A 26156-nucleotide genomic window follows, 5' to 3' on the forward strand; every position below is an offset into this window, starting at 1 on the left:
TCCCAGTGCGAGGAAGGTTGAGGCCAAGAGCAAAGATTCAGGCCCCTGAGCCTGAGTCACTCGTGGAGGTAACATTTGGCTTCTTATACTCATATGTTTCCACTTTGATGGAGCATGATATAATCTGGGCACTGGACTCAGTATTGGAGTAGAAATAATGAAGGCAGTCTTGGCCCTCAAGAGATTTGGGACTGCCTGTTCTGTTGGGACTGCTGTTCTGCTATGAACCTTGTGGGAGGAGTTGGGGTGAGCAGAAGGCCCTTTAGGAGATACCCAGCTCCCCTGTAGGACATAATTGTTCTTGTGATGAACATATAATTTAATGGATAATTTTTTACCAAATCTAAAGTGAATCTATGAAGAGGTTTTCTTCATCATGAAAGCGTCAAGTGGAAAGTTTTTCCTTCTAAGAACCAAAGCTGTATCTCAGCAGCAGCCGCTGAACCTGGAGGGTCATCAGAGCCCTACCTGTTCCTGCAGACTCTAGAAGAATGTTACTTCCCATGACAGCGGGGCCAGGTGAACAGAACTACTTTCAGTGCCTTCATTTCAACATCTCCTTTAGATGTCTTTGCTTTTTTACTGTTATCAATGCCAAGTATGACCCTGTGTCGCAGTTTGTCCAGGACTGGCCTGGTTGTAGCTGTTCTGGTATCATTAATATTAGTGCCTTCTCCACTCCCCAAAAGGTGCTGGTATGGATGATAAATTATATGATCACCCTGTGAAGTCCTAAAGAGATCGAGTGCTATTCCAAGCATTGTTTGGGATACAGAAGCCTATCAGAGAGACTTAAGTCTAGTTGAGAAGAGAATATATTTGCTGTATATCTCTCTAGAATTCCTATGATGGTGTGAGGAGGTAGGGACTTGGGGAGGAGATTAGGTTACAAGGGCAGAACTCCCATGATTGGGATTGAGGACCTAAGAGCTGCCTTTTTACCCTTTCAACCATAGGAAGACATAGCAAGGAGACACTGTATGTGAGCCAGAAAGTAGCACCTCCTAGATACCAAGCCTGGCAGCATTTTGATCTTAAAACTTCCCAGAGTCTAAAATCATGAGAAATGAATTTCTGTTGTTCAAAACGTACACATTTTTTATAATAGCCCAAATGGACTAAGACAATAGGCAGATATTATATTCTAAGTATACATGGTGTTAGACCATAAGGAGTTGGAAGGCCTCTGAAGAGGTAACAGGGAATGTTCTTTGCAGAAGAGCTGGAAGCTGAATTTTTGCTGAATTTTCCAGACACTACACTCAGATCCACACAGGGACTGCTGCTGTAAAAGCCGTTGCATCTGTCCCACCTACCTCACCAACACCGGGCCCCATGCCCTGTCTGCTTCCCAATCGATGTCTCATACTGTTACACCTGATTGTGGGCCCTGTGTCTTGTGTTTGCATCCTGGGGACAAAGAAGGTTGGGAAATGTTTTCTTGGAATCCATATTGGTAAGGTAGAATTTACAATATAGGGAACTGTCAATGTAGAGAAGATATTTAAACAATTTCTACTAAGAGGGTTTTGTGCATGTGATGGGATTAGAATTGAACTTCGAAAGTGAGAAGGACTTAATCAGGTAAGTGAAGGAGGAAGTTTTTCTCACTATGAAAGGAGCAGAATTCACAGGAATATATCTAACTTTTTGTGCCTCAGTAAGCAGGTATGGGCATTTGGAAGCCAGAGGGAAGTAATGTTCAGTATGAAGAGTGGGGCTTCTGGGTTTTGAAGTGAAATACGATTTATTCCTAACACATTAGATGTGCCATATGTATTAGTCCAAGATCACTTAGGCTGTGCTGCAACAAAAGATTAACCCTAAAATCTCAGCCTTATCACCACAGCAAATGTTTACTGCCTGCTCACGTTGAGTATCTGGTACCATTTAGCAGGCACTTTAGAGTCAGGGATTGCTCCACAGTCACTCGGAGAAGGACCCAGGTTGACTGACTGTCTTCATAGCAAGGAAAGAGATGTGCTGGAGAAGCACTTTGCAAGTAAAAACTGTGAAGGTATGTGTTGGGATCAAGTCATCTCTTTTTCCACATTGTTCAGTTGCTTTTTATTTTTTTTTAAATAAGTGAGGTTTGGACAAGTAACAATTTAAGAATTGAGAGTTGGCAAAGTGCTGAAGAGGAAAAGGTAAGCTGATTTGGGGGGCCCCATGGAAGATTCTTGTTCTCAGGAAGCCTGGCCCCTGGGTCTTGTGCCCCACATTCTGGGGCCATTTTTCCATCTTGACCAGGCCCCCTCATGCCCATCCCAAACCCTGCTGGAACTTCTAACTTATAGCACATAAACCACAAGTGGACTTGAGATTGGCCCTTATCTGTAATGGTTTCTCTGCTCCAGATGATACACCTAAGAGTGGAATATGCACAACTTCCACTTTACAAGATGGCCCCATACTGTATCTCCCAAAATGCTTCTGTGGTTGGAGGCTGGCACCAGCAGTAGGGTAGTGTTCTGGCCCTCCACATTCTCACCATGCTTGTGTTAGGCTTTGAACTTTTGCCAACGTGATGTGGGTGAATTGGCTCCTCATTGTGTTTTTAACTTGTATTTCCCTAATTACAAATGAGGCTAAGCATTTTTAATTGATGGATTGGTTCCTTGATATATGTATTCATTTTCTCTTCAGTGAAGAGTATATTAAGTCTTTTTCTCATTGGATTTTTCTCACTGGATTTCAACCTTTTACTTATGTTTAGGATTTTTCTCTTTTGAGATGTAGCACTTCTACATGTTTATGGGTTATGCTGTGGTAATTCAATGCATGTATACAAAATGTGAAAAGCAAATCAGTGTAATAAGCATTACTTCAGTCATTTTTTTCCATTAATTTTATAGGTACATTTTTGGTATAAATACGACATTTATCATTGGAAATTTGTACCTTTACATGATATATCTTGGTTACTTCAGTCATTCTTATATGATGGGAAATTTGTGCTCTTCTAGTCATTTTGAAATATATCAGATTATTTTAACCAATAATTACTGTACTGTAGAAAATGAGAACTAATTCATCTTCTGTGTTGGTGCCCACTTTTTTAACTTTTGTACCTACCTCTTCCACTCCATTCTTATCCTAAGTCATTTTAGTTCCCACAGTTGAGTGAGACCATGTGCTATTTGTCTGTGTCTGGTTTATTTCATTTAATGTAGTGAAATGTGGCTGGGTGTACCACTCTTATTTGGCAGTTTTTCAAGAATGAATATATCATCCCATTTCTTCTGAGAAATCTGTAATTTTAATGGGCATTCCCATATATGTGTGTTGACACTTTTGCTGTTTTTAGAATTCTGTCTTGTAGTTTTGACATTCTGGTAAATACATAGTGAAGGTCTTTTGGTTGGTTACACTTGCAGACTTTTGATTTTTTCTTATGTGGATGTCTATATCTTTCTAAAGATTTGGGAAATTTTCAGCTATTATTTTATAAGATAGGCTTTCAATGCCTTCCCCCTTTGCATCTAGAATTTCCATAATGTGAATATTTGTTCACTTAAGGGTCTCCCCCAATTATGTTTTATAGACTTTCTTCATTATTATTTCTCTTCTGTCTTCTCTTTCCCTCTTGTCTGACTAGATTAATTCAAAAGATCTGTCCTTGAGTTCAGAGATTCTTTGGTTTGTTCTAATTTGTTGTCAAAGATCTCAATTATACTGTTTTATTTCATGGATTAAAGTTTTTAATTCCAAGGCTTCTGACTGGCTCTTTATTATTTCTGATGAATTTCTCATTTTTATCCTGAATTGTTTTTCCCATTTCTTTATATTTTTATCTTTATTCCTACCTTTATCACCTTGTGTCTCACTGAGTTTCCTTAGAATTATTTTGAATTCTTTTTCCATAACTTCACAGATCTCCTTCAAATGGCAACCTGTTTCTGGAGTTCTATTGTGTTCCTTTGGATTTCCTTTTATATATGTCCTTTTAGTTTTCTTTTGCCTTTACATTGGTGTCTGCACATCTGGTATTAACAGTCTCTTCAATTTTTGGGGGGGGGGGGCGGTTACCGGGGATCGAACTTGGGATCTCACGCTTGCGAGGCAGGCAGCGGAACCACTGAGCTAAATCCCCGGCAGTCTCTTCAAATTTTATAGTGAAAATTTTCTAAGAAAAGATTTTTATTGTTTAGATAGGATATGAGGGGTTAGTTGGGTAGGTGCTTTGGTTATGAGTGAGTTCATATGAGTCGCTCAGTGTCATGAGTTCTTTGGCTGTAAGTGTGCTTCAGTTTATGAAGGTAGCTATATGATGTTGTACTAGACTCAGTCTTCCAGCTCCATAGGGCCAAGAACTGATGACATTAGAGTTTGAGATACCAACTGCCATTGTCCCAGTGGTGAAGAAATGGAATGAACACAGATGACAACAAGGGTTGTGGCAGCAGTGGCTGTGGTCCCTGAGCTCAGGTCCCTGGGGATGAACACGGTAGATGTCTTGGCCTGTGGCAACTACTACAGTGGAAACCCTTTCTAAGGTCCCATGGGATGAGCACAGGTGGGGCTGAGTCTGTGGGATGCAACGAGGGGCTTCCCTGGGGGGCAACTTTACCTGGTGCTGGGACTTTTAACATTGTTTGCCACTTTCTTGGAGTTCCAGGACCCAGATGATACCGTCTCTGGGTTCCAAGGCCAGACATGCTTGCTGCTTGAGTATTTTGCACCAGCGCTGCAGTCCCAAATCTGTAGGCTGGTGCCCTGGTGGCCACAATCCTGGAGTTGCAGGATGTGGATGGAACTTTCCCCAGAACCAGTGGCTCAGGTATAAGGGATGCTGGGCCTTTTTTCCCAACCCCATATCACTGGGAGAAGACTTTCCCTAGGTCTCACAGAGCAAGCATGGGTGAGACTTGACCTTTGGCTATGGCAGCCATTGATCCTGATCCAGGGCACTGAGAGGCCTATTCCCTCACCCTGTGGGGTGTGCCCACGCCTTCTGGATCGGAGGGCCAGTTGTTTGTCCCTAAAACATGATGGTACCTAGCAGTGACTATTGCAGCAGCTTAGCTTCTGGGTGGTAGGGGAATCCTAGTATGGGTTCCTTTGAGCAGAGCAGTCACCCTGGGACTAGCCAACTTGCAAAGTGGGTTTAAAGCCTGTGAGGACTGTGGAGCTCCCCTGCCACTAGGACAGCCAGGCTGCTGCTTGTCCTTTCTGCCTACCATTTTCCAGCAGTGTGAACATGCCACCACCTCCACCCACCCCCAACACACATACCCGGCAGCTGGGATGAAAATTGTGTTGTTCTTTTCTCTAGGGCTACCTTCCTGATTCTGTGTGCTGGTTAGGGTTCCCATCTCTTCCTTGCTGATTTCCAGATTTGCCTCAGTGACTCCCCTCAAACTACTCTTTCCTTGGTTGCCTTGGTTCTGCTGTGGCAGTTGTGCTGTCCTGGATCTCCCCTCCCTCCATTTGTCCAGGTTTTTCTAGTGTAAAGTCAGCTGTAATGAAACAAGCATCTTTTCTCAGCTTTGGACTTGTCTTAACCTCCCTCTGGTGCTTTTTAGAATTCCATATATTTTTGTGACTTAAGTATGTCCTTTCCTAGTAGATTAGAAATGCTTTCTTCCCACATTCTAAAATGTTTCCACTTTTGCCTTTGCCAGGTAAGTATGTAATCCAGATGGAGATGATTTTGAAGCATGATAGGTGGGGATTAAATTTTAGTGCTTTGTGACCTAATCAGGTGTTCCAGAAAATTTTATTGAAAGCCTCTTTTTCCTCCTGGTCTACAACAGGTCTCATGAATTAAGTTTCCACATGTGTGAATTGGTTTTTAGCCATCTACTTGGCATCTTTTTGTATTAGTTATTTATTGCTGTGTAACAAATTATCTCATAATGTAATCATTTAAAACCATGATCACCACCACCTCACAGCTTCTGTGGGTCAGAAATCCAGGTGCAGCTCACAGAGGTATGTCTGCCACAGTCTCTTTCAGCCTGCTGCAGCCAGGGATGCAGCCTCACCTGAAGGCTTTACCCAGGAGGGCCTGTGTCTAAATTTGCTCTTGTGATGACATGATCCTACCTCTGTTGTTACATGGAGACCTCAGTCTTTTGTTGTACTCAGCCAGTCCCTACTCATGTGGGCTTCTGCCCATAGCAGCTCACAGCGTAGCACCTGGCTGCCCTCCGAACCAGCAAGCAGAGGCTGAAGATGAAATCTAGGGTTTTTTGAAACATAATTTCAGAAATGGCATCCTACCTTTTTTGTCAAGTATAATTAGAAGCACATCTGTAGGTTCAGCACATTGTCAAAGGGAAGGCAGTACCCAGAGGTCTGAATACAGACGGGGAAGGGCCATCAGGGGCCATCTTTGAGGCAGCCTACCATTCTTTTATTAATCATCTTTCCCCAGTTACTTTTAAGTGACTTTTTGATAGGACTAATATTTTTAACTTTTATTAAAAACTATATTATCAAAGTAGGAATAGGAGTGATCAAACTCGCTTACCCCGTAGACACCTACATAAGGAGGCTGCTGTTTCTAGTCGAGCACTAAGACTTCGGAGTATGAGTATGAACTCCACTGAGCTTGCTGGTGTAATTAAAGGTTTTTCTCCACCTCTTTGACCTTTGGGTTCTTGAGTCTTCAAATTGAGGTAGCTGCGATGGTAAGCTGTAACACTTGGGTATAGCACCAAACTTTTCTGCTTTGCCTCAAGTCAGTGTGGACAAGAGGCAAGGGCATGATCATGATGGATGACATAAAGGAGCGGACAGACATCTCTGTAAGAATCCACAGAGACTGTGCCCTGTGTTTTCCGTTCTCACCTTTCCATCAGAGGTCTGTGCCAGCTGTACTCAGAGCCAGCTGTCCATCTTTTCTCCAGCTAAGAATTCGCCTCATAGTCATTAAATAGAAAATAACATTCACTTGTATACCCAAATTTGTTTTTGTAAATTTTTTGTACCCTCTCAAAATTTTAGAAAAAATAATAGGATCTAGAATTCATATATTATTTGTAATTTACTATATTTTGCTTTGTCATTTTATCCCTTCTTCCCCCCATCCCGTCTCTACAAACACACATACAATTTACATTATTTTTTTTAGAATGATTTGGGAGTAAGATGGGGACATTGTGCCTCCAATTGAGCTTCAAGCCAATTCTAAGGTTGTGCTGTTCCTGTATTTATGACACTCTCTTTCCTGAAAAATAAGGAGTCTGGTTCCCATTCTCTTTAATATACTCATTGGCTAAAGTCTAGAATACATGACAAGAACTTTCAGAATTGTTCATCATATTACTACAAAACACAACCTTACCAGATAGAGTTCAAGATTTGTTTGCAGTTTTGTCAACATATAATTTGTGTATGGTAGAGTAGAAAACTTTGAAATATAGTAGGATAGGCTTTGACAAATTCATGCACTTGTTTATGCATACCCTTAGCAGATACAGAAATCTTCCATTATCTTGCTGCTTGACAATCTTCTCAAAGCAAATTAACCAAAAAATAAATAGAAAAAATGAAATAATAAAACGATACAATAAATCAATAAAATAGTAAAACAGGCAATAGAGAAACATCAACAACAGGTAAATCATTGAATACTTCAAGAAAATTATTAATAAATCCCTAGCTAGATTGATCAAGGTTAGACATAGAGAATCCATGAGTGCAGATTTTTAGCATAATAAAAAATAAAGGAATGTAGTGAACATGTTATGCAATTTAATTTTTCAGTATAAATAAAAGGGATACATTACTGGAAGACATAACAATATTTAACATAAGAATTAGAAAATTGGACTAGCCCTATATCTGTTAAGGAAATTGAATTCAACATTTTAAAACTACCAACAAATACATTCCTGTGATTCAATGTGAACAAAACCTTTAAGAATGAAAAAATAGAAATCATCCCACAAACATTTTTTAGGAAATAAAGGAAGACAGTCATATTTCTTTTTTTTTAATTTTTTTTTGACAGTCATATTTCATAAGACCTACAGACTAATACCATAACTACACAAAAGTTAAAGAAAATCTATAGCCTAATATCCCCAGAACACAAAGTTTAACAATATATAAGAGAACAGGGTAATACTGTGTGGAGTATATTCCAGTCATGAAAAGTTGGTTTAACATTTGAAAATCAATTAGTGCAATGTTTTCTATTAATATGACAAAAGAAAAGCAACTATCATCTCAATAGATGCTGAAAACTATTTAACAATATTCACCCATTTATGACTTGAGATAATAAAAAAAAACAATTCCCCAGGGAACTAGGAATTCCTGATAAAAGCCATCCATGGAAATCTTACAGTTGCCATTGCACTGAATGTTGGAAGAGCATGCTCTCCTTAATAAGACTGGGAAGAAGGCCAAGTCTTTCACCTTCAAAACTTTTAAAGTTTGCAATCTATGGTCATCAGAAGAGCATTTGCTGGGAGAACAGCTAGGGTTGATTGAGAAGACATATCAGAAATTTTGATGGGGTAAGATTTCCTTAGATGTATTCATTATAATGTATGCATTTTGATGTATGTAAATTATATTTCAATATAATCCTAGTCTGTTCTCTTTAAAAAAAAATGTAGGAATAGGAGGAATGGGGATTATTGGAAGAACATATAAAGAACTTCAGAAGTGATGGGAAAATAGGTAGAGGTGTGAGCTTTCTTCCAGTGGTTGAGTGTAGTGCAATTACAGAAGTATAGTGAAGTGTAACTTTTCTTACCAGCATTTTCCAAGCTGAGTAACTATCATGGTGATCTAAAGGAAACATTTTACATGTTAGCTCATCATTTATGAGACTCTCAGAGACAGAGCACAGCACCTTTATTCATTGAATGCAGGTCATGGAGCTCAGTCATGCTAAAACTATATTTCTAGTATCATTGAAAATGAATAACACTTAGACCTTATGAGAGGGCGACATAACGATAACAGCTAGCATCGCACATGGCTTTTCATTTAAAACACAAGCCAGTCATCTGCCAGCACACTCTCCTGGTTACCTACTTAGAAGGAAATTCTTAGGAGTAGTTATTCTGAGTTAAACTGATTACCTAAATACTAAATTCGATATACCCAGTTGTTATGTTTATCAACATACTCATTTACCATTTCCTGTGTTCACCCCAATGGAATGAGAATAGTTTTGGTTGTGGTTAAAGAGATTATTGAAAGAACTTCATCATCAGTAAAACATCTTGACCCACTTCACGTTTCTTTTTTTAGTTTGCTACACCTGTAGAGCAGCTTTCATTTGTTCAGATGCTTGTCTCCAACTTGACTTCAGGTGCCTGCCACTGTTGTGAACATTGATTCTAAGTCCTATAGTTCTAGGTGTGCCTGTTGGTGTCAGAGTCTGCTCTGTGTGTGCCCATACATCTGTGGCTGGGGTTTCATGAGAAAGCCTCCTGTGACACACTCTAATTTCCAAACTCTTATCCATTAAATAAGTAACTTAGATTTTTCATAGATTAAATAAGTAACTTAGATTTTTCATAGATTAAATAAGTAACTTAGCTACTAAGAAAACTTTCTCTGTGTGGCTCTGTACAGAGAAAAATTAACACTGAGGAAGAATTAAAAATAAATGTATTTCTATGTCAGATGCCAGACTTCTGATAATATCTACCAACTTTTTTGGCAAAGCATATTATAGATCTAGAAACGTTATATATAAATAAATGCCAATACACACTGTTGTCAAAGGTCTTTACTGTGTAATTCATTCTAGATCTGATTCTTCCACCCTGTACCCTCCCCCTTATTTAGCTAAATGTATGAGTCAAAAAATTTTAAAACTGTAAACAAATTTGAATGGGCATTTGGTGCTAAATTGAGGAAGGATTAAGAACATTACAGGTGAAGGCATTCAGTTAGAAGCCCACAGCTAAGTGTTGAGAAGGCATAGAAGGACTGATACAGCAGTTTGTGTTAGTGATGTTTGCATTAGAAGGTATTTTATGTTTATATTTCAAGGATGAAAATGTAATTATGATAGACATAGCTTTTTCATATGAAAAAATTTGATATTCAAAACAAAAAAATGAGAGATTTTTGAGATTCCTTTCTGATGATACTACACTGAATAATGTGTGTTGCAAGATCGGTTCCTTGCACTGGTCACAGACTCAGTTTCAGGACGTATTCTGCAGAGCCTGTGTATTCAGGCTCGGGTATAAAGTCCTATTTATCTTGAGGTCTGAGCTATCAAACAGTTTTTTCTTCAACCTTGTTAGTTTGCATTTCAAGCTCTTAACAGTGCCTCTGAGCGAGCCATGAGAAAAATTTACACATAAGACATGTTTTGAATCCATTAAAACGAGTTCAGAGCTTGAGAGTTGTTTTCATGTCTCTTGAGTCAGATGAAATGCGATTGGACAGATCTTTCTTACACAGAAAGTAATAACTAGGTGATGAGCAGATGCCAAGGTTTCGGTTTTTGATGTGATTATCTTCCTTTCATTTGACGCAGTTCAAGTCTGAGGTTGGGGGTCCTGAAAGATGGATCACCAAGGCCATGCAGGGCACATCAGATCTATTCCTTTGGTGGATGTCAAGGCAAAATTATTCAGAATATAATTGAAATTCATTTGATCATGCAGCAGATAGTTTAATAATTTATAGTCAGCCTTATTAGCAAAGCCTTCTGTTTACTTTGCTGTCACCAAAATGAGACTAAAAACCCATCCAAGATATTAAGATTAGAGTGATTTTTATATATATGTTCAAGCTTACATTATTTCTTTGTAATTTTAATGACTTGATAGCAATTACACATTTAAGGTAAGGGGAAAACTTCATATGAATAGTGTCTGATGTAGAATCGCTCATTCCGAAAAATGATACAGAAAGGCTGACTGCACTCTCATCATGTGACTATGTGGCAGAGGTTTTAAAATGTAGATGTTCTTCCAAAATAAACGAAAAGGCCTAATGAATTCCAACCTCAATTTGTTGATCATCTTATATTCCAGTGTGTCTATAATGCTGATGAGCTATGCATGTAACATTGTCTTTTAACATAGATTTCAAGAACTACAGAATACTAACATCTTTGCTTTGGAGATAAGTGGGCTCTCCCACTTATGTGGTATTCAGATACTCCAGATGTGGGAGGTGTCTGGGAAAATAATGGAGAAGATAGCTTGGCACCCTTCATCCCCTGTGCGTCCTGGAATCATGTAATGATATGAAGCATAGGGATGAGGTTGTCTGTCACCCGAGGAAGGAAGCTGGCAAGTAGCATGTATTCACAGGGCCCTGGCAACCCCTGCAGGTGCCGGGGACAGAAGAACACATTTAGAAGCTACACGGCAAGATGGGAAGACAGGTGGCACCTGTCTTACAGGGATGTCTTTTATTTTAGCAGAACCAAGACCAACTGTTCCTCATTAAAACACATTTTGCAATGTGTTCTAGTGTGCACCCATGTGGGTGCGTTCTGAGAAAACCACAATGTGCCACCTACAGGTCACATTTACAGTCTCCACGTGGCTCAGAACTGCAAGATGGGTAGTGAGAAATGGCTTTGCATCACCTGAGGCTGGCTTTCCAGCAAAAGCCTTTTGCAGGGAGACGGGAAATAACACCATTACCTGCACAGGCTGCAGTGGCAAGGAGGGTGGATAAAGCACATTTGGTGGAAGTCTCAATCCTTAGGGTCATTTTAATAACCATGCAGTGCCTGGTTTTTCTCATTTACTTGTGTTGGATTATAAATGTATTTCCAATGTGTAGCTGTGGGATTGCTTAGTATGACTAAAGCCACATCTCTCATCTGCTTGACCATTTATGCCTACAACCCATTGAGTTGGGTTATCTCCTATTAACTCCTTCGTTGGGTAGCCTGGAGGACTAAAGGAGAGAATGCATGGAAAGTACTTCAGACTTTGCTGGGCACAGTAAGAAATATTACTTTTTCTACTTAGTATTTTTCATAGCAGAACCTGTCCTCTACTGTTCTTGCTGGATCCTTATATTTCTTGTTCTGCAGCCAATTACCATACTGCAGTTTATCAATATTTTTAGTGGGAAGTAGGAACTGCTGGAGAGGTCTCTTAATGGCATAATTTCCTTCCATTGGAGCCCCAAGCCTGTCCAGCTCCCTAGAAAAGGATACTTGCAACTAAGTGAAAATATGAATGTGGGATGCAACGGAACAAGTACAAATACAAGCATCTATCAGGAAACCAACTCTTAGGTGCCCTTTCCTTTTGTTCTGAAAGTCCTATGAGGGAGACAAATTTGGGTGACCCTGGGGTCCATGTTCTCCCCCATTTTTCTCAGAGGTCTGTGCTAGCTCAGTATAAGGGAAAAGCTCAGTATAAGGAAAAGAAACTGAGTCCTGCATGTCTCTCATCTTCTGCCTCCAGGAAGCTTCCTGGTCAGCCAACCAGACTGTTGTGAGGTGCCCTGCACCCCTTTCCAGAGCTGCACACCTCCATTAGAGTCCATGCTTATGTGCAGCTAGTTCAGCTCTTCCTGGTGGGACAAGAGCTGAGGATTATTGATGCCATGAATGGTAGGCACAGGGTCTCCCATTCCCCAGGATGTCCACATCTTAGTCCTAAAACGTTTGAACATGTTACTTAACTTGGCAAAAGGGACTTTGCAGATGTGATTAAGGATCTTAAGATGGGAAGATTATCCTGGATCATTCTGGTAGGTCCAGTGTAAACCACAAGGCTCCTATCTCTACTACTGGCTTGGAGATAGAGGAAAAGCCCACAGGCCAGTGGATATGGGGACCCTTTAGAACAATAAGGGACAAGGACACGTATTCTCTTGCAGAGCTTCCAGAAAGGAGGCAGCCCTGCCAACACCTTGCTCTTAGAACTTCAGATCACCAGAATTGTAAATAAAATTTTTGGTTTTTTTCTGTTTTGTGGTACTGGAAATTGAACCCAAGGCCTTTGTACTGAGCTATATCCCTAGACCACCCCCACCTAGTTCATTTATGTAATTTGAGACAGTTTTATTAATTGCCCAAGCTGGGTCTGAACTTGTGATCCTACCTTAGCCTTCCAGAGTGCTGGAATTACAGGTGTGTGCCATAATGCCTGGCTTAAATTGCTGTTGTTTCATACCCTGGGTCTGGTCTAATTTGTCAAAGTAGCATTAGAAAACGAATATACTATACTGTTTCTCCATTGGTGAGCTTTTCCCCTCGAAACTATTTTATATTTAGACCATGTCATACTGATGAGGTGTGACTCTGTGGCCCTTTACCTGACAATCTAATAAGAAATACAATAGGTAAATGGCATTTCACAGGGGAGGAATATTTGCACCAACATAAAATGTGAACATATAGTACTAAGGATCAGACAGGAATGCCAATACCCACTCAACGGTGGTTGCCAGGCCTGGGGCAGCCCTGGAGAGGAAGGCTGGCCCAGCCTGGAAGGAGCAACAGACCCATGCACTGAACACCCAGGCCCACTGCCAGGCAGTTGGTCATGGAGAGAGGATTTCCTAGAGCAGCAGTCTGAGCTGAGGCCTGAGAAGACAGTAGTAAGAAGAGGCAGGAGGGGGCCGATGGTTTTAGTTAGAGCTTTCCCAGAAGGCTCACTACATGGTCCCTCACGCTCACTAACCCAGGGAGTGAGAGGCACTGTCTGACAGCCCAAGGAGCCTCCTCCGTGTGGGTTAGTGCTGAGCGCATACTACAGGACTCCAGACCCCACATCATCGTCTTTGTACAGGTGATCGTACCATGGAGGCTGGGGCCCCCTCTGATTTCTAAGCCATACTCCTTATCATAAACCTATTCCAGGCACTCTCCCTGAGCACACTGTTTCTGTTTCAACAATACATAACTGGTATTCCTTCATCACAGAAGTCACTAGGCTTGGACAGCTTATGCCACCTGCCCACCATCACCCAGCTGTCTGAACCTGGATTCAGTTTTTGGTCTGTCTGAATTCAAAACCCATGCTCACTCATTACACTGGCGCCTCCTACTGCTATGTGTAAGCAACAAAAATATTGTGGGTAGGTTAAGCATATTTGAGCAACAAATAGTGATTTTGCAATTTTACAACAAGAATATCTGAGGCCATTTGCATGTTCCTAATATAAGGATCACAAACTACCTTGGAATCCACTGATTTTAAGCATTCAGGATACTTTATAACATTTCATCATCATAACAATGCTATGATGCAAAAACCTACCGGTATCTCATTGTATCAGTGAGGAAGTAGAGGCAAAGTGGGGATAAATGATTTGCCCGAGAATCCTCAAATGGAGCTGGATATCCAATCCCAAGCACTGAACAGCTTTTAAAACCAGTCCCATTTGTGCCTTGCGGCACTAAAGCCATCTCTTTCCTGTCCCCATCAACACGTGTAACTACTAGAAGAGAAGAAAAATGGTGAGACAGAATATTTCTGCCTTCACCTTGTGTGTGTGGGTGCAGTGCTTGGGATTGGACCCAGGGCCTTCCATGTGCTTCAACCCCCAACTGCTTCTAATGTTAACTGACCGAATTAGAACCCATAAAAATTTCTGAACTGGACAGTTGTGTGTGTATGCTAATATATATGGTTGTGTTTTATTATCTTGATAGGATTTGATAAGCTATACCAGTGGTGGCAAACCAGTGGCACATGTGCCACAGTGGGCTGTTTGTATCATTGAAAGTGCTAAAGGGTTTGCCATCACTGAGCTACACTATTGAAAATTAGAGTTCTGGGTTTGTTTTTGGTTTGTTTGGTTTTGAGACATAATCTCACCATGTAGTTCAAGCTGGCCTTGAATTTGCAGCAGTCCTCCTGCCTCAGCCTCCCAAGTGTTGGGATTACAGGCATGCACTACCTCACCCATTTTAAAGTATGTTTAAGAGCAAGTAAGTAGGTTTGGAAATTAATTGAAGTGTGAGATTTACAAGGGAAGGGAAGCCCATGTTAGTGCAGGCTAACAGGGTGCCCAGTAGAATTCTCAGTGTATCCTTTAGTCCATTAACTGAATAAATACATACATGGTTTCATTTGAACAAAGGTCAGACTCTGCCTTGTTTCAAATTTCTATTTTGAAGAAAATGTTTAAAGGTTTAGGGAAGGATTGAGGCTTCTGTTTACTTTGGAGACTATTGTCCATAGTGTTTCTCTAAAGTCAGTTACCTGAATTGCTCTGTGTGTGTTATCTAGGTCAACTTTCATCTTTCTTTTAGCTATTTATATTCACCTATAAGCACTTTTTATTATATCATAGAAATTCTATATTCTGTTCATGAACTCTACTTCTACCTCTGTGCAACTCTGCTGTGGTCAAACATTTCCATGTTGGAGTGCCTGGGACTCCTTAAAAGACCTTGTATTTCCTACATTTCTAAATTACTTTTCCTTTTGAATCATAGTGGTAGCGACAATTGAAATATACAAAGCTAGCTGGCTACTATGTCATCTGAGAAACCTATTTAAAAATAGTATCAAATGCATGGTCTTGGTTTGGGAAAGGGTAAAAATAATAAACTAGCACAGTATGACAGACGGACATTTCCTTCCCTGTCTATTGTCACACTCCCACGTTGGTCTTTAGGAGTGGCAGGACAATGGATTTCTTGTGGTCGCATAATGCACACACCTGCTTTTCCATCTAATTCTGGGATGCAGATCTGTCCACTAGGTATAGGCGGGATGCTCAACACTAAAAGCACATTGGAACATAACTGACCCATAAATGGTGTAAGTGTTTGAATGCTGAAGAGAAAAAAAATTGATCCCCAAAAGGGAATGGCCATGTTGAATGCTACCACAGGTAAGCCTCTTTGGAAGGTTAATAGGTAAATATATTTTGAGCAAAATTTTTATTGCAAATGTGGTAGAAGGAAGAGAGGAACAGGTTTATGAACTATCACCAAAAGTCAAAAGAGTATTTTTTTTTTAGGCCAAGAACACAGGTGTATTACCTGGACTGCAACTTTGTGGAGCCAAATGTAGATCTGTTGTAAACCCAGCCAAATCCTGAATGCTCTAAGACTCACCCAGCCCTGTGTAGGTCAGTTCAGTCCCTGGCCTGGCACAAGTCACATGGTAGCGTCTTGATTGGGAGGCACAGGACCAAGGTCAAGCACTCTGAACTGGGGCTGGATTTCTCCCGACCGTGGTCACAGCGCGAGCTGTGTTGTTCCTCTCTGCTAATGCTGTGGTAGTGTCAGCTGCAAGCAGAACCTCAGCTGGAGCCTGGCAGAGTTGCCCTTGAACCTCCTTAGCTGTGTGCACCATGGGGCAGGGCAGTGGCCAGGGCTTTTTCCCCCTACTCCTCCAGCTGTCCTGCCTGCTTGGGACTAAGCAAGGTAAAGTTGCTCTCAGTCCCCCGAGCAGTGCGTACCCAGGGTGGGGTGACATAGTCCAGAGTTGCTCCACACCTCCTCATCACACCCTTACATACGGCAGTCAGGGTAGCAGTGGGGCACAGGTGTTTCCTCACTGTCACCAGCAGGCCATGAGCCCCGTGCAGGGGGAAGCATGGCAGGCCCCTTGTAGGCAGGAGGGGAGCAGCTACCATAGTGTTCTTTTCTGCCTTGAAGGTAGCACCTACCTGATAGCAGAACCTCAGCCAGAGCAGGGCAAAGTTGCATGCAGGATGGTTGCCCAAAGCTGCCTTTGACATCCCTTAGACCACACACCTTCCATCGCCTCAGCTGAAGGACTTTGCATTCTTTCCCAAAGTAACCATATATTTGTAAGCGCTGTTCTTAAGACTATTTTTAATCGGTGTGGAAACTTGCCAGCACTATTCCCAGCTCCACAGTTACACACGGAAAGCCATCCTCCTAAGAGCTGCCTCTTGGAGGCTGATGTGAGTCTGGGTGCACCACTGACCAGCCATGGGGAAGGAAGATGCTCTGTTCCGAGCTGTGTGGCTCAGAGTACAGGGAGAACAGCAGCACATTGCACAGAAGCCTGAGGAGTGCAGAAGTAAATAGTGTGACTATGTCATTGGGGTTGAGATTTAGCCTGGTAGCCAACAGCTTTATTAATTTTGCAATTAGTGTCCTACAGTCAAAGCAAGAATGTTTCCACAGCTATCACATGTAAATGTTAGCCAGTGGAATAGGCTGTAAACACTATTTTCATATCCCCAATTCCTATTCTTTGTCCTTCTCATAACCCCGCCCCAGAATTCAAATCCTGTTGATTAGACATTCAATCTGTTGTTTTTTCCATCCCTTGCACCATCACACTAATATAGGTCCTCATCACCTCCCACCTCCATTGACTGCCAAAACCTACCACGGATTCTCTTCCCTACTCCCCTCAACCCACCCTACACAGTTCTGCTTGAGCTCCATCCAGTGCTTCTCTGTGCACAAGATACAGCTCCCAGCAGAAGCCAGAAGTGCAACAGGGGCTGTTAGAGCACTTGAACAGGCAAAGCAAAAGGGCTGTTGAAGGACATTTTGTGCCTCTGTGAGGTTCCCCTTGAACAAAAGGGCCCTATGCTGCACTGCCTCCAAGGGGGCCCTCCCCCACTTCACTGTGCCTTTCTTCCAGTGTCTCTCATCTGCCCCTTTCCCGCTGCATTAGCCAGCTTTCCCGTTACTGGACACAGTACCTGACACCCATAAGTTAAAGGGGAGAGGCTTAACTTGGCTCATGTTTTAAAGAGATTCAGTCCATAGTGAGCTGGCTCCAAGGCAGAAACACCATGGCAGAAGCACATGGCAGAGCAAAGATGCTTAGTTCATGGTGACAAGGAAGTAAAGCAGGGAACCAGTGCCAGGGAGAAGGAGCAAGGGACCAGATGTAGTACCCAAGGTCACTCCTCCATGACCCACCCAGACATACTGGAAATATGCTCCACCAATCCTCTGGGTGGCTCCCAAGCCAGTCAGGTTGACACAGTCAAGCTTAACCGCCACACCCACCCTTTTCTCCATCTCTCAAAATGTCAGGTTTCAGCAGGGGCATCCCACCTTATGTGGAAAGTCACTGATCCTAAAGGGCATATATAAGCTGAAAGTCTCATATAATGGAGCCAAGTTACACTCTGAAACTCCAGTACCAACCTTCGAGCAGCCAGGTGCTCCCCTCCCCACTTCCCCCACACCAGTTAAGGAGCCCCCAAGCAGAGACCATCTAAAAAGCAGTGCATTCGGGTCCCAAGCCCCTGGCACTCTCTCCAAGCTGGGTTTTCCAGCCTCTTCTTTGCCTGGCACACAGAGAAAATACTACTTGAATGATAGATACACCAAAGGTAAACAGCGGGAACTGTGTGTGGGGTGGGTCTGGTAACTCAGACCCTCATGCAGCACTGGGAATTCTGTGCTAAGGGACATGTTCGCTGAATGAAATGGCTTCTATGGGTTTTTGGTTTTGGTAATTGTTTTGTTGCTGAGTACATAGGGTTGTATTCCTACAAGTTAGATACACTTGTGATGTGACTCCACATAAATTCTGCATCGATTCTCCATGAACACTGCTCTTCTTTCTCCTATAGTCATATATGGTCTGGGAAATGATGAACTTGTTATGACCTTTCCAAAAAAGCAACTAAAATTCATTCCCACCTTGGGGCCACTTGGGCCATGGTGAGTGCTCAGATGTCCCTGTGTAGGAGTACATAAATGGTGGCACCTTTCAGGAACTCATTACTTCACTGATAACACAACAGGGCTTTCTCTGAATGTTAAAATCATTTTAAACTGTTTCTCTCTTCATAGGAATTCAGAAATAGGCTTGGGATTCACCCGAATCTGACATCCCACACCCCTGCTGCAACTCTGCACAACTCAGCAAGTTCCCGAATGGGGCTGCAACTGCAAAGGTTACATCAAGACTGTGTGTTGAGGGCAGCCGTGGGCTTGGCTCTCGTGGCTCTGCTTTTCACCATTTTTACCAAGGTCTGTAATTAACATACAACGAAATGAAGCGTCAGTGAAGAATACATTTCTAATTAAAACCTTCAATGAACAGGAAAGTGACCATGTCAGTTCTGGAAGGGCGGTATTGTGGACTAGCTGTGCTGCCTCCTCTTCTGCCCACTCGTAATGAGGCTTACCCCACCTCACACGGAGTTGAGCCCATTGGCTATTTAACCTAAAAAACCTGAATTGCAGCTGCCATAGCATATCTTTCAAACTAAACTCCTTTGGCTTATTTTTAGCAAGCAATGCAGATGGTTGCATTTTTTAAAAATCTCCAGTGTTCAAGTCGGAACCTAACTGTACAGTGGTCATCTTCTCTTTATGTGGAAGAATCCTTGATCCTTAGTAAATATTTTAAGGTGTGTCTTCTGCATGCTTTGTTTGGAGTCCCAGTTTCACAAACATCTTTTTCACAGCAGATGTGTTCCTGAAAAGTTTACATGCAAGCCTATTTTTGGAACCTGAATCCTTTTGGAATGTGCAGAAGAGGCTAGCACTTCAAGGACTGCTGGCAGCATTCTCCAAAACATGAGGAATCACCCACTTCTATAGCACCCACAAACTTTGAAAAGCTAGATTTGTCAAAAACAAACTGCCCTTTTTTCTGGCATCTTTGATCAATCAGATCACGTTTTTATTTCTACCTGACACCATTAGTCTTTACTAAGTGAAATGACTTCTTTCACAATAAAAGGAATTGATGTAATAAGGCCATCCTTTGTCTTTCAGAATTTAAATAAGTTACTTGGATTGTACAGGCACAGGTAAATCAAGTGCCTTGACCATGTATTGTTTTCATCTCTAAACCTTTGCCCTCAGGATTCTGCTCTTTCTTTTATGTGTCCTCTAAGGAGCACAAATTAAAGTGTAATTATGTCATCAGTCAGTGAATTTAAAAAGTGTACATACGCATATATACACTGTAAGGTTGATACAGTTCTGCTAAACTTGCTATGTTCTTTGAGGAGGAGCTCACATTTAAGGTGGAAAGCTCTGCATCCCTGAGTCCATCGGGAACACAGCACACCTCAGCAGGAATGGCGGGGAGGGAGAGCAGAAGATAGGGGCCTGCCACCTATTTCCATGCTTGAACTCTATACACGGTTATTTCCTTGTTAATAAACAATGGGTCCCAGCGTGAAACTCATTGAACAAAAGCCTATCAGTGATCCAAAAACCACCTAAACCCCAGAGTTACACCATGTGGGACATAAGAAATGCTTTAGGCCTGTACCTAGGTGGAGACAGGTACAGTATTTTGTTTTGCTTTCTGCTTCACTTTTCTCATTCTTTCCCTTCCCCCGTCTAGCTCTGTGCTTTCCCTCCCTCCCTTCCTTCCTCCCTCCCTCCCTCCCTCCCTTCCTCCCTCCCTTCCTTGCTTATAAGTGAATGATATACCATTCATCAGCCCCACTGCCCCTAGTGGCCTGGCACGGATCCTCAAGTAGTTTCGGGTGCCCAAGATTCTCCCCACCCAATTCACGACACCCGTGACACCCTGTTAGGCTGCAGCTCCTCTCTGTTCTTTTGTCCAGAAAAGAACCAAAGCCACTGTCCTGGCGCAGGGCCTGGAGCACACCCAATGGCAGTCACCTTGTTGGTAACCAAATGCCAAAGGGGATGGCAAACTTTTTCTTAAACTATTAGTGTAAAATGTACCTAAATCACAAGGATTTTTTAAAAGTGAGTACATACTGTAAGAAGACTCCTCATGTACCTTCCTGGCTATTAACTCTGCCCCCTCAGAAGCACTTCCCTTATCTCTAACAGTGTAGCCTGATGTGCATTTACATAGAAGGATTCATACAGAGTGCTCTCCGACTGCCAGCCTTTGCTCAACACAAATGTGAGATGCATCCGCGCTGTTGTGTGCAGCAGCAACTCACTGGTGCTCACTGCTGAACAGTATTTATTCTGTGGTCTGAGATACCACCTGGGATTTATTCATTCTACACTTTGAGCTGTGTCCAGTTTTTTGTTGTTGTTTGTTTTGGCTATTGTGCATCATGCTGCTATGCAGATGTTTTAGAACACAGATATTTGAGTACTGAACATATATCTAGACATTGAATTGCTGGGTCGCTGCATCTGCATGTGCTGGGCGTTGCTAGCCACTTCCACGTGGCTTTCTGAAGTGGTTGTGCCAGTCTACGTACTACCAGTTGCTGCCATGAACTCTGCTATTCTCTTCGCTGTTCTCTCTGTACCTTTGATATTCTGCAGCAGACTATCTCTGCTGGCTATTTTACTACTAATAATAATAGCCATTAATTATCTGGCTTTAAAGTACTAGATGTATAATATGTACTGTAGAGGTGCTAATCAGTCCTGAAGAAACAACTTTGGGATAGGTATTATTTCCATTTAAATGAGGAAAAAAATGCAAACTCACAAGACGAACTTGCACAGGGGACTCAGAGCTACCAAGCAGAACTTGAATGCAGCCTGACTCCAAAGCCTGTACTGTGAAATCTTCCTGCACCCTCACCCTGTGTTTGACCTAAACTTGATCTGTGTCAACAGATAGGTGGCCAGGACTGACTGCGGATGTCTGGGGTCTGGAGGAGCCCACTCTTCATTCCCTATTGTCTTGCTCCAAGAATGTGCTTGATAGACTTTTTAAATAAATAGGAGTCAGGCATTGTTTTCTTTTTTTTTCTTTTATCATTCCTCCCTTCTTTCTTTGCTTCCTTCCTTCTGTCCTGCTTCACCAAGTATGAAATATTCAATAGGAGAATGTAAAGAGTTCTTTGGTAAAAATTTTACAGCTGGCAAAATATGTCTAAACAGATTTCGATATGTAATTTCATAAATACCATATACGGTGTGTACTGACTTCACTCTGGGTTGAAATTTCAGTATGTATTATGAAATGTCATGGTTAGAGAATTCCAGTTATGAATGAAGCTTCAAGAGGGTTTTGCCATCACAAAAGAAAAGAAAAGAAAAGAAAAGAGTGGGAAGGAAGAAAGTGGGGGAGAAAAGGGAAAAATTATTTCAGGTTTTCAACAACAAGAAAGTATAAGATATTAAACCCACTGCATTATGTCTGTGTATATCAAAATGTGTGGTATAAAATATACACAATAAAAATGAATATGTATGCATAGAAGGCACCCAGACTGCTGCAGTGTACTCACAGGAGTACCCTGGGGTAGTTTAAATTCTAAAGGAAACGCCAGTCTCTGTCAGATGCCACACCAACTACTAGTTCAAAATAATAGTTTCCAACCTTTTTGCAACATTTTTCAAAACTCCTTACCTTTATAAAACTGAGGTTTTGGTAGTTGCTATGGTAAAAATCAAGTATAAAGTGAAAAGCAGTGTGGAACAAGAAGTAAACATAGTGATTATCTTCCAACAGATGTATACATGCCATTAATGACTGTGGTAATTTTAACATGAAATAAAATATTTTTCTTCCAAGATGTATGTATGCTTTTTTTTGATAGTTCATATATTAGGACACAAATGTTTAACAAGTTGTTAGGACCTATATACTTAATAAACAGAATAGTTAGCTGGTTTTTTTGGCCTAGGAGTACCATTAGTCAAGAAAGTTTGAGAACTGCTCAATGGTACAAACTAATTTAGAGGATTTGTGTCAAACATATTTAGTCTTGGGTCCAAATCACTTTTCATATTTTCTTCTTAAAGTTGGCCTGGCAGTACCACATCTTTGACAAATATATATTTAGATTACCATTAAGCTTGATTTTTTTTTTATGGTGTTGAAACTGTAAAAGGGTTAAGGATATAAATAAATTAGATTCAGTCCCCGATTTTCCCATTATAAATCTGGGGCAGATGATATAAGGAAAAGACAAGAGATGTTTAGCATCACCAAAACTTTGGTTTAAGTTCCAGCCAGGCCACTATCTCTTTCAGAGCCTCATCTATAAAACAGGGACAAGATTTCTTTCCAGGATCATTGAAAAATGAAGTGAGACCATGTATATAAAGGGTTATTTCTTCCCATTTCATGATGATTTTAATAATTTAAAGATAAAACCCAATTTTATAAATAAATTTAGGTGTTTTAAATTCTGATATCCATACATGATAACCCAAAAGAACCATGTATGGAATCAAAATATTTCTGTGCCTCAAGGGACTTGGAATCTTACTCTAACAAATGAACTAAAGGAAGAAAATCTCAAAGAAAATGGATTACAGCTACATTTGAGGAGATCGGATTCATCAACAGTGTGAGAGCACAGATTTGGGTGGCTGATCTAAGATCGAGAAGGAGGTTTCCATAGCCAAAGGTGAAAGGAACATCCAGACTGATAGGAAGGTCAAAGAAGATGCGGACACTATTATTCTTTAGTTTACTGTCAGTTATGTCCTTCAAGCACTGTTTCTTAGAATTCTGTACCCAGGACCAGGGATTTAGCTCAGTGGTGCCACGCCTGACTTGCAAGTACAAAGTCCTGAGTTCGATTCCCGGTACACCCCTCTTTCCCCAAGAAAAAGAATTCTGTACCCAGCATATCCCAACTGTGAGAAGTTGAAGCAAAGGGTTTCATCTGGTCTCTTATGGTTTTCCTAGATAATGGACATCTGAGTACACTTCCCAATACTTATGGTGGGAGGGAGTGAGAGAGAGGGTAGCCTGAGATCAAGGTAAGGGAAAACCTGGAATCCAGGAATGCCTTCAGAACTAGGAATTTTAGCTCCTGAGTTTATCTGATCTGCTTTTAATATTCCCAATTAATTGCAGTAACTATGGACATTTTCCCAAACTTATTCCAAGGTCCATGGTTGTAACTTCTGTATTTACTTCCAGTTTCCATACAGAGCAATGAAATTTATGGTTTTTGAACAGAGCTAAGGATTTCCAAATACATGTAAAACTTGTTTACTACACCACTTCAGATTTGGGGCCCAATCTGTGTGAACTATAGCATATCACATAGCATGCAGATACAGAATGACCCCAATTACAAATGACAGCCTACTTTTAAATTAATACTGTCTCAGAGTATACTCTCCCACTTGGAGTGACTCTGATGACACTATCAACCTTGAAAATAATTACTGGTGCTATCTTGTAAATGTAAGAATTCTGCCCTTGCAGGAGGATATTGTATATCTTTACCCTTCCAGTTTTGAAATAACTAAGTATTTTAAACATCTTCTGAATGAAGCATAAACTTGAACTAGGTATATAAGTGGAGGTCCCTGGGAAAATTCTCTTTTGAGAAGCTTGACCCTCTTAAGGAAATACCTGCCTTTCCTTAGAAATGTTACTTTCTTCCCTTAAAAATGAAGACTTCCCCTCCTAACAAAGAAAAGTCATGCTCCTGACAAAACTTGCAGACCGGATAGCTATACATGTGAACTCTACCAAATGTTCCAAACTTTAAAGCTTCAGTAATTTGAACAGTATGGTACTGGTGTAAAGAAAGACACATAGAAAAATGACATAGAATTCCAAACCTAGAAATAAATTCTTACCTATATGGTCAACTAATTTTCAACAAGAATGCCAAGACTATTCCATAAGAAAAAGACAGTTTAAAAAAATGTTGCTGGATATACATGTGTAAAGGAATGGACCTTTATCATACCATCTGTATAAAAATTACCCAAAGTAGATCAAAGACCAAAACTTAAGATATAAAATTATAAAAATCTGGAGAAATGCTTCATAATATTGGATTTGACAATAATTCCATAGATAAATGCCAAAAGTACAGGTAACAAAAGAAAAGTACATAAATGGAACTTCAAAATCACAAATTTTTGTATATCAAAGACACTTATGAATGTAGATATACAGCCTGCAGAGTGAAAGAAAATACTTGCAAATACTGTATCTGTAAGAACTCTTACAATTAAATAGGCCAATTTAAAAATGATTGATGGACTCAGATATTTCTCCAAAAAAAGATATACAAATAGTCAATAAGCACATGAAAAGATAGTCAACATCGTTAGTTATTAGGGACTAATTCAACTCAAAATCACAATGAGATATACCACACCCACTCAGTTGGCTGGTAATCAAAAGAACAAAATAACAAATTTTAGAAAGGATGTGAAGAAATTTTTCTTGGAAATGTAAAATGATGCAGCCACAAAAAGTACTGTAGTACTTCCTCAAAGTTTAAACCCAGAACTACCATATGACCCAGCAATTCCACTCCTAGGTCTACACCCAAAAGAAAACAGGTCTACACCCAAAAGAATTGAAAACAGAGCACAAGGGCCCGAGTTCGATCCCCAGTACCAAAAAAAGAAAACAGACCAGCCACCAGCGTGCCAGCGTGGGCAGTGCAGTCCTGGGCTGACTGGAGCCCCTCTCCCTCTGGATCACCATGCCCACTTGCAACCAGGAGACAGTGAGGACCCCCTGGGCACTCCCACCAGCCCCTAGCATAGCCGCCACCCCCCACCCCCACCTCTGGCCTCTTGCCTGTGCAGCTACCTGGTTCCATAATACAGAGGCACAAGGGTACATAAAGGCCGTTGTCCTGAGCTGCAGAAGTGAACAACAGAGAGAGGGCCTCCCTCAGGCTCCCTGATAAAAACTGAAGCCCACTGGAAATGTGAAGAGAATCTCTGCAACAAAGGCACACCAGACCACCATACTTGGTAAGTTGGAGGAATCATCACCTCCCATCAGAACCTGGACTATCTTCAGAGGAAAGGCAGCTGGAACCTGCAATAGAACCTTGCAGAGTTCAACCCTCCAGGAGGACAGGGAGCTCAACTTGGGACTTGCAGCCAGAAATCTGCCTGAATCTCACGAGTCTGTGACTGGCTTACTGAGACTCATTGACATAACTGCACACTGCTGCCCACATTGATATTGTGACAGCAGAGAAATAACCTGAAGGAGGCCCTTCATTTTTATTCTTTATTTGTTATTTTCAAAATTACCACTATTTTTTTGTGTGAGCTCTTATTTTTAATTTTTTTCTTCTTTTCTACTCTTTTTAAATTTTTATTTTTCTATTTTTTCTTTCTTTTCTCTTTTCTCTTTTCTCTCCCTCGCTCCATTACTGTCCCACATTGTTCTTCATCTCCCTTTGTGTTCCTGTTTTGGCCCTAATTCATATTTCTTCTTTATTTTTCTTTTCTTCTCTTTCCTTCTGTTGCCGATGTCCTCAGGCCTCACTGCTAACCTTCCCCTATCCTTCTACCTATCCCCTCCCTAGCCAATTCCTTCAAATTGCCCATCCCAAAGGGTAAAGTTGCTGTATTGAAGAATTTACTATAAACATATGTTGGGTTGGTCCTTGATTTTTATTTAATTCACACAGTTAAAGGTGATAGATTAATAACT

General features: G+C 41.1%; 1 protein-coding gene across 6 annotated transcripts in view; it reads left to right on the forward strand.

Annotated features, from left to right (window-relative positions):
* Positions 1–22288, forward strand: part of Cdkal1 (CDKAL1 threonylcarbamoyladenosine tRNA methylthiotransferase) — a 627362-nt gene extending 605074 nt beyond the window's left edge. For 5 of the 6 annotated variants that reach the window (XM_021260567.2, XM_021260565.2, XM_021260566.2 and 2 more), the window contains one exon: positions 18659–22288. In XM_021260567.2, the coding sequence (XP_021116226.1) occupies positions 18659–18850 (192 nt within the window). In that variant the 3' untranslated portion in view covers positions 18851–22288. Of the gene's footprint in view, positions 1–15879 lie in introns of all 6 variants that reach the window. The other variant, XM_087181222.1, reaches the window with a different exon arrangement.
* The last annotated feature ends 3868 nt before the right edge of the window (positions 22289–26156 follow it).

The sequence above is a fragment of the Heterocephalus glaber genome, unplaced genomic scaffold, assembly GCF_053883595.1.
Source record: "Heterocephalus glaber isolate CG9 unplaced genomic scaffold, H.glaber_assembly_v1.0 deba00001472, whole genome shotgun sequence".
In the NCBI taxonomy this organism is placed as follows: Eukaryota; Metazoa; Chordata; class Mammalia; order Rodentia; family Bathyergidae; genus Heterocephalus; species Heterocephalus glaber.